The 14,452-nt window shown below is 55.8% G+C and overlaps 1 protein-coding gene across 1 annotated transcript in view; it reads right to left on the bottom strand.

The window, feature by feature from the left end:
• NCOR2 (nuclear receptor corepressor 2) overlaps positions 1 to 14,452 on the bottom strand; it is a 184,689-nt gene that overhangs the window by 47,793 nt on the left and 122,444 nt on the right. The window contains exons 17-19 of the mRNA XM_027878524.1: positions 11,503 to 11,624; positions 10,414 to 10,586; positions 7,603 to 7,665 (exon numbers count right to left, since the gene is read on the bottom strand). Of these exons, the coding sequence (XP_027734325.1) occupies positions 7,603 to 7,665; positions 10,414 to 10,586; positions 11,503 to 11,624 (358 nt within the window). The remainder of the gene's footprint in view (positions 1 to 7,602; positions 7,666 to 10,413; positions 10,587 to 11,502; positions 11,625 to 14,452) is intronic.

Raw genomic sequence — 14,452 nt, 5'->3', positions numbered from 1 at the left:
GAAACCCCCCTCCCTTCCCGCTTCCCAGCTCCTGGAGAAAACCAGCAATACCCAGCACAGCAGGAGTTAACATCCAGCCAGTGCCTGTATCCTGCCCGTCCCAGCACCAGGCTTATCAAATTGCATGTACAAGGCATCTCACGCGCTGAGCACCAGAAGGGCCCTGGCAAGCCAAGAAACAAGTTTGAGCTTTAACTCTGCAACTCCCAGCCTTGCTCAGCCAAACCCACGACCTCTGTCACCCCACTGGTGGTCTGGGACTTCTTTAAAATAATAATAGATTTTAAAAAAAATCACATCCGGCCACCAACTGTGAGGTAACGAGCGGGGCAGGAGTCCTCCCCCCACCGCTGCTGAACGCTGCAGGGGAAAACAGGACAGTCCCCTGTGTCACAACCCATCCCCTCTGACACAACCCACTGCTGCCGTCCAAAGCAAACAAGCAGCTCTGTCCCTCTGCTCATCGCCACGCTGGTGGCCCAGCACCAAGTGTGACAGCCGGGGCCAAGGCTGATTGCTGCACCCCGGGCAAAGCCCCAAAATAAAGACACTGGCAGCGGTGTGGATGTGCCCTGAGCTCCAGTGCTAACGCGGGAGAGATGCCACGCAAAGGGACCTGCCATGGCAGAGCTTGGGACTGGGGGGGTGATGGATGTCAGTGTGAGTGGTCCCCAGCATGGTGTGACCTTTGCCAGCCACAGGCAATGCCAGCTCCTGGCTGCCCTTCCCGCCGCCCAGGCTGGCTGTGTCCCTTCTCACCAGGACACTGCCGGAGGTGCCTGCAGCTGGCCGGGCAGGTGGCCCATGCTGGGCTCGGGAAGAGGAGGAGGCGGTTGCCTGCAGCCCCTGCCTGCAGCCCCTGCCCGCAGGACCAGCAGGGAGCCCGCCTGCTCTCCTCTTTTTGTATTAAACCAGAGCAAAACAGCAACACCTGCTTCCCACACTGTAGTTATCTGCACACTCGGAAGGGACCAGTCAAGACACCCCATGACCTGCCAGTAAGATCCTGGCTCGCCAGGTACCTCAGTTCCATGAGCTCTGTCAGCACAGCTGCCCCCAGTCCCTGCACCCCCAGCCTCTGCCCCGCACTCCCTGACACGCCAGCCCTGCAAGGCAGCAGCCAGCCCGGCACGCCAGCCCGCCTCGGCACCACGCAGCCCTTCATTCCGCATCGCAACTGAAACTATGACTAACCGAGTTATCAGATCCTCAGGAAGGCTGTGCTCCTCGGCTCGGGGCGGGGGCTGCGGACGCAGGGTCTGCCACAGGCAACTACACACAATCTTGAGGTTAACCCCATCCTTCGGACCCCAACACCCGACTTACGTGCTCGGGCTCCGGCGGGCAGGGAGCGCACCTGGAGTGTGCAGCGGGTGGGCTGGGAAGGACACGGGTGTCAGGGCACTTCTTCAAAGCCCCCCCAGGCACGGCAGCCCGCTGCAAAGCGCCGCGAGTGCTCCGCTCACACCCTCCCCACGCATTTCGCTTTCGCTCCCTCGCAGCAGCCGGAGACAGAGAAGAAAGCAAAGCCGGTTCCTTAAATCCTGGGGGCGAAAGGATTTCAGAGCCATGGGCGGCTGGGAGCGGCGAGCAAACGGGCACCGAGGCTGGAAACCAGGTCACAGGCGGCAGACTCCTGACCCCGATGGCAGAAGTTGGTGGGAACACATGCTCCGGCCCCAGCGCTCTTCCCTCTGGAGCGAACAGCGTTCTCCGCTCTCCTCCTGCTCGCTCGCCGGAGCGTTCCAGCCGTCTGCAGCCGCGGTTGTTAAGGTGGATGGAAGCGACGCCAGTATTTTCTCCCCTACCTCACCTCCTTGCTCAGCAGCTTGGGGCTACGGGGAGGCTGTGCAGTTTCAGGAGATGCCCGACGTTGCCAAGAAATAATAATAATTAAAAACAAACAAAAAAAGGCAGGAGAAAGGCGAAGGGGTGGGAGCGCGGCAGCTCCGCTCCTGCCAGCCCGGGGACGGGGAGCCGGTGCCGTCGGTATGTGGCGGAGCAGCGAGCAAGCTCTAATCTGTTCCTCTGGCTGACCCGGGGCTCGTTGCATCTGAATGTGACCTCTAGACAGAGCATTAATAACGAACGTGGCGCTGACCCAAGCTGACAAGGGGTGCGGCGCTTGGCACCCGCTCCCGCCCTCCCTCGCTCACTTTCTGTCTCCCTCGCTCTCGGCTGAATGTCAGCAGCAGGGGGAGGGATCCAGGAAAACAAAGCTTGGCTAATAGTTTTCTCCGCTCTCAAGTGAATCAAAGGCGCTTTTCTTTAGAGACGTGCGCGCCGGCGAGCCCAGTGCCGCACCGATGGGGTGCCGTGGTGCCCCAGGACACCTCGGCCCTGCAGCTGCTGCCCTGGCAGAGGAGGGATGGGGAGAGGTTTGGCACCGGTCTCGCCATGGGCGGACCGGGGCTTCTGCTCCTGTACAGCAAGCGGAGACTGGAAGGAAGAGGAACAGGGTACTGTGCTCGGCGTCTCGGGGAACAGAGAAGAAACCCGGAGGGGCAGCGTGGCGGGCGAGGGCCGTCGGCTCGCACCCCCTTGGCTTTTTTGCAGTTGGGTTTTTTTACCAGAGCCATTTCAAGGCTTTCTGGCACAGCCACCCTGCTCCACCCAGGGTTTGGTGAGGGTGGAGAAAGCCCGTAAAAGGGTCCCTTAATGGGAGTTTGCGTGGATTACAAGGTTATAGGGGAAAATCTAAATGATATCATTCCCTACACCCGACGGTACCTGGTATGATGCTCCAGTATCTCCTACACCCACACACCCTCTTGGGAGTGGGGATGGAGGCAGTTCTGGCCACACCACAGCCAAAATGTGCCGCAATCCCATTCCGGAGAACGACCAGCACTACTGAGTCAGCAACACCACCCAGGGCATCCCGAAAGCATGGTCGGCACCACTTTCCCGCACTGACCTCGGGGTGGTTCGCAGCGTGTGGGAGAACCAAGGCACAGGGAAGGTGAGTAAATTCTCCAGGGCCACAGATCAGTGGGTGGCAGAGCCAGGTGCACGCCAAGCTCCTGATGCTGTGCCAAGGGAAGCAGTGGAGACGGGGCGTGGGGGGCGAGCCCACACCCCTGCAGGCGCTGGGGGGTTGCTGGAGGGACCGCGGCACAAGCAGCTGGCTCAGTTAGCTCTCACTACCATGGTGGGGGATGCCCTTCCTTCCTTGGGAAGGCAATGCTGGAACCAGCCTGCCGCATTCCCAGTGGACCTCTCCTTTGGCAGCTGGATACAAGCAGGTCTCTGATGTGCCCCATGGCTACAAGGCAGCTTGGAGCTGAACTCCCCACCAGTTTTCACAGCCACTCTGGAGGGAGGCAGTGCCACCAAAAAAGAAGTGGGCATGGAGCTGGGCCCCCTGACCAGCTCAGCCCTTGTGCCATATTCCCTCTCCTCTATCCCTGGCTGGGGACCTTCAGCTCCCAGGTCTTCTCTTTGAAAGAGACGGTTCCAGGACCGTGGCATCCACCTGCTGCAAAACATTAAGCCCTGTGCCCTGATCACAGACCTGTCTGGCTTTTCTACTCCTATCACAACCTTTCTTTTGTGCTGTACCCCCATCATTTGACCAAGGGAGGGGACAGGAAGTCCCACCTGGGATGCCCGCTCCCTGAGAGGTGGCATCACCTCCTGTCCAGCTGGGACACTCGGGTCTCCAGCGCATGGCAGGGAGCACACACTGAGCAGCCACTGCTGGTGGGCCCAGCTCTCTCCCTTCACCTGGTTCGGATATTATTCCTGCTCCCTTATTGTTGAAAAAATAATGCTCAAAATTAAAATGTAGGCAGCAAATTATAGTAATTACCCAGCAGTTCCTCCTGACAGGCCTTTTGTGTTCCATTCACTGACACTCACTAGGCAAATCCTCACAGTTTGCTCCTACACACTCGAAAAATGTTCAGCCAATGGTGTCAGAAAGCGCAGCCCCAGAGGCATGACAGGCAGCAGCACTACAGGCATGGCCCTGGGAGTAACACCTTGGCTGAAGTGCAGCCAAGCCCCAGCCTGGGATGGCAGGGATGGGACTGCAGCTGACCACAGCCTCATCCAGGGTAAGTGGGGCTAATTCAGACCTTGGATGCAGTTTTGCCCTCGTGGCACCCAATCTGCCCCATCCCAGTCATTTCCAAATTTGTACAAACTTGATGGCAAGCACATGCTGGCACTCTGGCTGTGGGCACTGGAATGGGGAGGTTGGTCTGTCCTTGCTCTGGGCTTCCCTTGCACCCAGCCTGGATAGAGGACACCTGGGTGGAAAACCCCAAGGCACATCCCACCCCCAAGGCCAGCCAGAGGGACAACACGCAGTGACCAGCACGGGCTGCAAACCAGTTTCTCCAGCCCACTTTTACTGCCATCAGCAGGTTTTTACTGTTGTAAATATCTCTCATGGGAGAGGGGAAGGCTCCAACATGAACACAGGGGAGACTAAAGGAGGAAGGTACAGAGCTGCCAGCTCCCCAGCATCACCTGTGCTGCAGCCAGCTCTTGGTGTGGGGAGGTGGCTGGCTTCTGACACGGGCTTTCCTGTCACTGGGTTTGGTTGTGGCTTAATTTGAAGAAATCAGTATTTTAAAAAAAGAAAAAATCTACTTTATTTTAGTTTTGTGAACAGAGTGGGACTGGGGAAAAAAATGGTTCATATCAGTCCAAAACTCAGATGATTTATTGGCAGCACTGAAAATCAGCCTTCGAAAGAGTGCCTTTGGCATTCAAGGGAATTTTTTACAGCTACCCAAAAGTAACTATTTGTGCCCAGCTCTCCTCTGCCTCATCATAATGACTCCATCCCATGGCCTTTCCATGTTCTCAGCCTGGGAAAAGGCATAAGGAGCCTGAGGTTGCCTTGAGGACAAGGAGCACAGAGCCCGGGCAAGGTGCAGGAGGACCTTGGCAAGAACCTGCCACTTCCACCCGCCTCTCTTCAAAGAACAAAACCACTTGTTAGACACCTGGGGGAAAACCCCGAGCGGGGCGAGAACAGATACCAGACTTTAAAGACTAACAAAGGTCATGTCGAAACCTCCCGGTTCATGGAGTTCAGCTCCAGCGCTATCGCAGCTGCTCTGCAGTGCTGCCACAAGCGGTGACACTCGGTGGAGGGGCTGGAGGGGACAATAAACCCACCCACTGCTCCGGGCTGGCGCTTGCCCGCTGCTTGCAAACTCCCAGCCTACCTCGAACTCCTGCCTACGTGGACTCCTCCGGTGGGTCCCCCAAAGGCAGGAGCTGCCTAAACATTGCCTTTTAAGGAGCAGCCCCATCCCGCTGCTGAATGCCTCTGCACCCTGCCCGGCGGCAAAGCAGTGGGTGCTGCCCGCTTCCCAGCTTGGGAAGGGAAGGGGGAAATCCTCCAGCAACTCCAGTTAAATCAAAACCCCCTGCTATAAGGATCACAGCCGTGGCGCAAGGAGATAACATCAGAAAAACACCTTCCCCCACCGTTAAACCAATCTCTGCACATTTTGACTGACTACTGAATCGAATTTTATTGCGTAATAAAAGTGTCATTAAGCAAGAACTTTCCTCTTGCTGGGTTTTGGTTCCCCTATTTAAGTTTAATAACATGGTACTCCCCTTTACTGTCTCTCCCGGCAGAAACAGTCCTGCCTTCTCCTGATTGGAAACTCCCTGTGCAGCTCTGTGACTGTGGAGAACAGGCGACTCTGGTGTGTCTCCCTGTCCTAGAGCTGTTTTCTCTCACCTCCCTGAGCACAAATGACAGGGGGTTTCATGCCACGCACAAAAAACCTGAGGGCTGACAGCAAGGCCCGGCTGATCTCCCACCTGGCAGGTGCTGGGAGCAGCAGTCACCCTCCCCATCTGCCAAAACACCCCAGGGTGGTAGGGCTGACTTTCCCTGGGACTCACATCTTGCTTGTTTAACTCCCTAAACCAGCCAGCTACGGGTTCTGATTGGTACCAGTACAGGGAGGAGTGTGGCTGGGGCAGCCAAGTCCTTATGGTGAGGGGACGGTGCCCACGTCGTTGAGCCCACCCGGTGCAGGCCACCACCTCCTCTGCCCCTGCCAAGCTGTGCTGGCAGCAGGCTCTGCTGCCACCTCCTCCAGCCTCTGAGATTACCTCCGGAGTTTCACAGTCACTGTGAGTCGGAAACCCCCACCACGCCGGTCCCTGGAAATGCCAGACAGAGCCAGTTCGAAGCATTAAAGCGGCTGCTTCCTGGCAAAGGGGAATTTGGCTTTTCTGTAGAAGTCTGGTGTTGCAATCTCAGTTTCCCAGGTTGTAACGAAGGGGGAAACATCAGCCATTGGGCTTCATACCAGCAAATCTCCCTGCCTCCTCCTGGCCCCTGGGCTGGAAGAGTGCTACGTGCTCCCACGCTTCATCCTTCCTTCACACAGGCTTTGGCAGCTGCTTTTAAGACTCCTTAAGCGCACCTCCAGCATTCAGCATAAAACAACAAGAGGCACTTTTTAACAACCAGATGCTGATCTCCAAAACAAAGCAGTGCTCGGGAAAGATCCCTCCAATGACCCTCCCCTGCCAGCACCTGCTCGCCCCATAACTGGCCCCCGGCCAGTTTGCTTGATTAAAGTCTATCTATTAAGTTTTGCGACTATAGAGAGCCTCGCTCAGCAACGTGCAGGATTGGCACCGGGTTGTAAAGAGGGTTGGAACAGCTTAAAGGCGAGCGAGCCAAACACTTTGGGATATTCACAGGCAAAGTAATCCAAGTCCACAGCTCCCATCGGCACCTGGGCAGCCGGCGCTCCAGAACGTGTAATCACCCTCCCGGCAGCAGGTGCATTTTCCAAGCAGAGCCGAACTTGCTAACACGCCTGTTTGCCTCTGCCATCCCCGAACGGCACTCATTTCCATTTTAATTTCCCATTTACAATCCTCTCCGGGCCAGGAGAGTCGGCGGCGACGCAAGCGGGATGCACAGGCTGGGGACGTGAGCTCGACAGCCCATCAACAGGACGTGACTTTGGCAAAAAATTAAAGCCCTGAACAAGCTGGCGCGGGAGCGGCACGAGGAGGGGAAGTGGCAAGAAGGTCTGTGCCACACTCAGCACTTTTTAAAAACGGTCTCAGCAAAGGCTCTGAATCAGCTCCAGGATGTAAAGTCACCCCGTGCTGCCCGCAGCCCTGGCTCTCGAGAGCTCCCCAACACGTGCCTGAGGAGTGTTGGGGTTCGCTGGCCTCTCCTTAAATTCCAGAGCTGCGAACACAGGCAGACACTCTCAGTGTGCCTGGAAAAGGTCAAAGCGAAGGCACGAGGCTCCAAAGAGCACTGAAACTACAGGCTACAGGTACCATCAGCTCCAACAAGCAACAGGCAAAGTGCCTTCCCCATTTCCTACAGCCGACTCCTGCCTCGAGGGACACACATGGGCTCCAGCCACAGTCCAGACATCCCTGGTGTTGGCACAGCTCCCTGGGGCTGGAGAAGCTGAGGCACACTCCCCACACCACTGCCTGGGAACAAACCAGCAGCAGGACAGGCAGGATCTGGCCCTGCAGCTCAGGACCCACCAGCCTGCACTGACATCAGCAGTCAGACACCGTCCATCCCCGATTGCTCGGTTAGCTCCAGCACAGCCAAAAGGAGAAAGAAAATAAGTGTCTCACCTTTTTTAGCCGTCTCCATCTCCTCTTCGGTCCAGCGAGAGCTTTCATTCATTTCCAGGGAAGCTGAAAAGGAAGGAGGAGAAAGAGAAGTCAACTGTGAGCACGACCCAGCAAGCCCAGTGAGCTCAGAGGAGGTGTCCCAACACCTAAACCCTGTCCCATGCCCTGTTCCCTGGAGGCATGACAAAACCCCCATGCTGTACAGAAGTGCTTCCACAAGGAAGGCTGTCATGTTGCAGGCTCTTGATGCTTTTCTATGCCACAGCACCCCATGCACAGCATCCCCCTGGGATTCGCCTCGGTGATGCAAAACCTCCACTTTGGGCCTGGAAGCAAAGCCAGATGGCTCGAGGGTGGCAGTAGATTTCCTGCCGATTTGGTGCCACGCACCCTGGCCCAACAACAGGAACCTAAGAGGGAGCCGGCTGTGGCTGTGCTGTGGAGGTGGCAGACACAGGGTGGGACCGTCACCCTCAGCACAGACGGAGAAACAGCGTCACCTCGGTGGAGACTTTGGCCGACTGCATCTGTCAAGGGTGTTGGCTGTGTGTGACTGCGGGCTCCCTCTGTGCCATCACCGGGCTCTTGGACAACAACTCCGAGCCACTTCCAGCAGCGGCGGGGGCTCGCCCGGAGCAGTGCCCATGGCAAGGGGACACGCTGCTCCAGCCGGGAGAGGTGGAAAGGGACGTCAGCATCCGATGCTGCCCCACTCCCCCACCCCAGGCATGGTGCTGGGGACACCAAGGTCCCGCATAAAGCCCTCACTATGCACCAGTCTTGCTGGCAGCCTGGCACAGAGCAAACCCTACAATAACAAACCGGGGGTGTGAGTCAGAGGCAAAAAACAACTCGGTAAGGAAACAGATTTCCGGCTCAGGCTGCCAAGGGGTGATTACTCTAAACAACAGGCAAAGCATTATTTCAACAGTGATGAGAGATGTTTTGACAGTGTCCTTTCAAAATGGAAAACAGGCTGATAGGTCCAGGATAAAGAATACAGGCGAGAAGAGAAGAAAGAATCTCCCAAGAAGCTCTACAGGAAGCTGAGACCCTGTGGGAGGACAACGTGGGCTCTGATGCCCACAGCATTGGGCAGAGGAATCTCCTTCACAGTCGGCTGAGCACGACTGCAGGTGTCACCTCCCAGAAGACAGCGCAGGCCACTGCCTCCCCCAGAAATGCCGTGTCCCCCCTGGAACACCAGCCAAGAGGGAGGGAAATCGATACCTCACCGCTTGCCCCGGCTGCCGGCAGAGCCGGGGCCGCGACACTCGTTTACGTAAAAGTGAGTGTCCCCAGTGCTGTGCCGGCCCTTGGCTCAGCTGGTGATGGCTGTGATTGTATGGTAAAGAAATGTCACAGAAACGGCCCGTTTGGTTTGATTAATGGCAATGACTGAGGTTGCACAGTTATGAAACAGATGCCTACAGGGAGCTCCAGCACGCTGCAGTTAAACCACAATACGGTTTTCTGTTGTTTTTTAATGTTCAATTGGTATTTAAAATGCAATAACTTTCTTAGCCAACCTAAATTAAAGCGCTATTAGAGAGACATAAAGTGAAACCAATTGCTCAGATATGTCACTGGAATTGATCCATTCCTTTTTTCCCAATTTAACATGGTCTAAAGCCTTTTCTCTGTGTTCGCAGTGAAGTTTATCAAGGACTCTGAGATGCTCGGATAAAAAAATCCCAACTAAGTTACTGGCATTATCTGCTGCTTCTCTGCAGCATTGCTGAACAAGTTGAAGGGAGAGAGCAGGGCTCCGTTGTGCTGGGGACTATTTATATCGCCTGTATGAAAACAGAGCGCTCGCAATCAAGGCTTCAGCCAGTTGTCAGCAGAGAACAGGGAGGCGAAACACCTCCGCGTGATTTATAGCACATGGAACAGCACAAGCAAGAAACTGCAGAGCAAGGGAACCGAGAGGAGTCACCCTGCTTTTATTTTTACCTGCCTTAGGTAGCACAGCAATAATTTTGCACTTTGATAAGAGCAGAAAATACAGGACAGGAAAATCATCCAAATTCCTCGATGCATCGGCTTCTCTAAGTCAATACATGAGCTGTTCCCCAGGGTGGACGCTACTGATGCTGCAGATGCAAGAGGTAGATGCACCTGATGTGGGGCTGTGGATGCTGCCATGAATTCCCATCTAGTTCAAGACAGGCATGGTAGCACGGCACGGCTATGGCCAACTGCCACGTGTGGCCACAGGCTGGTGCAGTCCCTGGGTGCCACACTACAGGCAGCACCCTGTGCCTCCTCAGTTACGGGTGGAAACGGACCAGCCCAATGCCCAAAGCCAAGGGGGCACAGACCCCACAGGCTGCAGCTGCTCAGGCTCCAGGCAAATTTAAAAACAGAGGGCAGAACTGGCAGAGACCCAGGCAAGTCTGAGAGGGCAGAGCCAAAGCAGGGGTCTGTGCAGAGATTGAGAGTACTCAAAGCCCGAGAAGCTGCAGAGGGAAACAGCCCCGGGTGCAGGAGGGACACAAGCCCTGCAGGAACCCAGCCAAGGCACTGACAGCTTCCCTTTTGCTCTTTTGCAACACTTTCCCTCTGAGGCCATAAAACCCAGTCAGCCAGGACAGCCTGGGCTTGCAAATGCCCCCACTTAACTGAGTGAACCACACTGAGTAATTCGAGGGATAGAAAAAAACCTCACTTCTGCTCCCCAAAAAAGAAGGATTTCACAAAGGAAACCCCTCCTCCGTGAGCTGGGGGACAGCACAGAGTGATGTCACATCCCAGCACAACAGACACCCCAAAAGCCCTGCCGAGGTGCCCCCGTGCCCTGCCACCTACCCAGCTCTGCGCTCTGCTGCGGCGCAGCCGCCTCCTCGTTGTTGGCTTCGTTGGCCATGGAGCGGGTGATGCGGCCCTTGCGCCGGCCCTGGCTGTTGGCCGTTTTGCGACCTTTGGAGGTGACAGTTTCTTTCTCATCGTTGTCTTCCCCGGACGTGTCGTCGTTCTTGTCCCTGCAAAAACAGGCAGGAAAAAAAAAAAAAACAAAACGTTGTTGGGTTGATCTGATTTTCAGGTCAAGCAATTATTTCTCTGCATGTGTTTGGGGATGCTTCCCCCCCCCCCTTTTATTTTGTTTTGTTGGTCTTTGAGGGGGGGCAGGTCTGCATATTTTTTTTGCAGACGCAAGCTCTTTTCCTGGCCGGGATTGGAGGTGGGGTGATTTGTGGTGGGGTTTTCTTTCTGCAGCTGGCTGCAGCTCCACCACCAAGTGCACGCAGAGACCTGACGGAGACAGGTTTAATACCAGACCATTCAAATTCATCCCTGCCTCCTCCTCATTTATCTTCCTGAAAGGGACCTGCTGGTAAATGTCTTTGCAGCCTAGATATAATGAAGCCAGATGTTCTTTTAAACCAAGTATTAAGCCCATTACAGATAGCGAGCGGTCTGCGTGCCAACCTTTCCCTGCCACGGCACTGATGTTCGGCGTGAGGGAGGCAGGGCTGGCTGGAGCCCCTCATCTGGGAGTGCTCACGTTGACATCAATAACACTAAAGGTGAAGTGCCGCGCTCCACTGCGCCTGGATTGCTCCTCCAGCTCCCAGAGGCTCCCCTAACAACAAAACAGGCTGGAGGATCAGAGGAGCTTTGCAGATTGATTGGGTTGATATAAAAAAAAAGCGTATTGAGTTGCTTTCCCAGTTTGGGAGCAGCAGGGAAGAGGAATGAGGAGGAGGCTCTGCCTTTCCCTCCCTGTGGAGGAGGTAATGTGGGCACACATGATCCTGCACAGGGTCAGGCAGCCCTGGACCACGATGCATCCCACTGTCACATTCCACTGCTGCATCCCACAACCTCATCCCATTGCTGCAGACCCAGCTCAATGCCCAGTTCTCACTGGAGCCAGGCAGGGAAGGTTGTCCTTACTTTGTCAGTTCTTCTTTGTCATTTTCTGTTTCCTGCTTGTCTTCCTCCTTCTCTCCCTCCTTCTCTTTTTCTTTCTCTTTTTCATCTTTTTCTTCTTGGCTGCTCCGGGGCATTTGCTGCTGCTGCAAAACAAGGGACGTAAAATAAACCAACCCCTCAGTGCTGAGGCAGACACATGGCAGCACCTGGGCCAACCCAAACAACCGCCACAAAACAATGCCGGGGGCGAGAGGCCAAGAGGAAAGAGCTGCAGGCAGAGGGTGCAGGCAGGGCACTGCTGGAGGCCACAGGGGCCCAAAGCTTTCCGGGGAGATCAGAGGTAGTTCAGGATCAGCCAAAGCAGCTGCACTCTGGCTCCCGTTCCCCACAGCAGGACAGCCCTGGCAGGTCCCTTGGGATTGGGGAGCGAGCGAGGATCTGATGCAGGGGTAAGGCAGGGAGGTGAGAACAACCCCCCTGTTCCTGCAGACCATGGTTTAGCCACATGGGTGGTGATCTGCAGCCAGTGGGATGCATTTTGCTGGAGCACGAAGGAGACAGGGGCACCAGTGACACCCCAAGGTTCAGCAATACAAAGACTGTGATCTTTTTCCCAAGCATTTGACACAGCCCATGGGGAAAGTCTGTGACTCTGTATGACCAAGCAGTGGAAGTTCCCAGCTCCCTGCCCACTCTGCACCACTTGGCACCCTCTGCAGAAGCCGTGTGCCCAACCACCCCGACACCGGTGCTGCCGCTCAGACCGAAGGCACCCCGGTACCCCAGGGACGGACACAGTGATTATTATAGTTCTGGATTTTGTTTCAACAGCTGCAGGAAGGAGGTTGCTGGGGAGGTCTGGTTCCCCTGACCTCCCTTCCCTCTGGCAACCAGCAAATGGGAGGCACTGCATAGAGAAGAAGAAATTAGAGACGGAAATGATTTATTAAACCATCCTGCTCCTGGCTAATGCAAGGCTGCTTGCTCCGGGAAACCCACCCGGGCTCACCCGGCCCCTGACCAGGCTGCAGGGCTTCCACCACTAGGGAAAGGGTTTGGTGATGTAACAGGGGGAAATTGCCTTAAAATGGATTTACTAGCAGAAAGTACCATCCCAGGCAGCCTGGTATGGCTGGCACACAGCCATACAGCAAGTGTGGAGAAGGTGTCCCTGAATCCCTGCAGCCAATGGGACTGGCATGTCCCCAGTCTGCAGAACTGGGAGGCTGCTTTGAACATGGGCATCCCTGCAGCAGCAGCAGCGCTGGGTGCAAGTGAAGCTCTCTGCCCCCACGGGCTGGTGCTAAAATGAGAAGTGTGGAGCTGTCAAATGGAGCAGTTTAACGAGAAAACTGCTGATTCTTCCAGGCCCTGGTTCAACAAAAGCCCTTAAAACCCAGGCACTGCCATCACTGAAACTCTGTGGACTTTCAGTTCCTCTTTGTACGGGGGGTGGCAGCTGTGCCATCAGGATCTCCACATGCAGGGCATGCTCAGCCAGCCCCTGCAGCACCTCCTTGCCAGAACAGAACCACAATGCATCAGCTCACAGTCCCATTGCAGTCCCAGGAATGGCTCTGCGGGATGCAAGGCCGAGAGGACCCAGGGGAGAGGGAGCCAGGGAACACTAGGGATGAGCACTGCGTTGCTTACGATCTTTTAAAGTCCACGGACTGCTAAGGCTTGGGGAACGGACTGTTTCCTGGCCAAGGAAAGTGTCCTACCCAGCATACCAGGCACTGCCCTCACCAGCCCCCAAAACAGGTGAAAAAGGCGAAGGGCAGTGGACAAGCCTGCCGAGACAGAGAGCTGGGAAGCCAGCACTGGCTGCGGAGGAGCAAAGTACATCTGCCACACGCATTTCCCCAGTGCTGCCTTGAACTCTCTGACTCTGAGTCATGGCATGGTGAACCCTGAGTGTGGGTTCAGCCCAGACAGACACCCCTGAGGTGAGGACTGTAACCTCCAAGGGCCAGGCGGACAGCTCTGCCTCAGCTCTGGCCATCACCACCCACACGCATTCCCCTCACCAAAGGTTTTGGCAAGGGAGGGGAGCCCATACAAGGTTTGCAGTATTTCTATCACTCCACAGAAAATATTTTCTTTTGAGGGATGGGGGAAACCCTGCATCCCACAGATCCCAGCTTGCCCCCAGCTCTAAAGCCAGCCATGACCGTACAAGTCCTTGCCTCAACATCAGGCTGGTGCAGCTCCCAAGGGAAGCTTCAGCATCATCTCGTCTCTGCACTTGTTTGAACCAGGGGACTGTCAGCCCAAGCAGCCATTGCAGCTTTTCCCCAGAGAAACAGGGATTGCCTGGTAGAACATCAAATTAGGGCTTCTCCCAGTGCAGAGGCACATCTTGATCCAAGGATGCCCTCTAGTGATTGCCCTGCTCCAGCCACGGGCAGGTATCCGATGCCAGGAGAGAGAACCAGGGGGGCACAGCACCTTTGCACCCAACAGGACAGACAGGACAGGTCTCACCTGTCAGACCTCTCCTGCCAGGGAGAAATACTTAAAATAGGCAGCACTGTCACCATCAGGTTGTAGTGTGGAAAACTGACTCAGCTCCACACCCGTGGCTGCACTCATGTCTTCATCTGAAGAAGGTTCCCAGCCAAATGCTGATCTGAAGCCTGGCAAGCCCACGGTGATGGCTTATCTCCTGTGCTAGAGCCTGGCTGCATGGCAAGGTACCCCCCAAACCTCCCAGCCATGCTCAAGAATGCCACCTCACATCTCATCCGTGGGTACCTGCTGGGCTGGAGACCGTGGGGCTGTTCGCAGCACCCAGAGCCCTTGGGGAGAGATGGCCCTCCAGGGTCCTGAATGAAGCCATTTGGGAGCTCAGCTACAAATGGAACGCACAAATGGGACTCTCCCCCAGCAATCAACCACGGCAGCTGCCTCAGCCCATCCACGCCACATGCTCTACCCCAAACCTCAGACTGGCCTCAGAACCACACCG

Source organism: Empidonax traillii, unplaced genomic scaffold (assembly GCF_003031625.1).
Source record: "Empidonax traillii isolate 1590-97213 ecotype Southwest subspecies unplaced genomic scaffold, ASM303162v1 scaffold43:size1863611, whole genome shotgun sequence".
Classification (NCBI taxonomy): Eukaryota; Metazoa; Chordata; class Aves; order Passeriformes; family Tyrannidae; genus Empidonax; species Empidonax traillii.
This window is presented reverse-complemented; position numbering and strand designations above follow the sequence as displayed.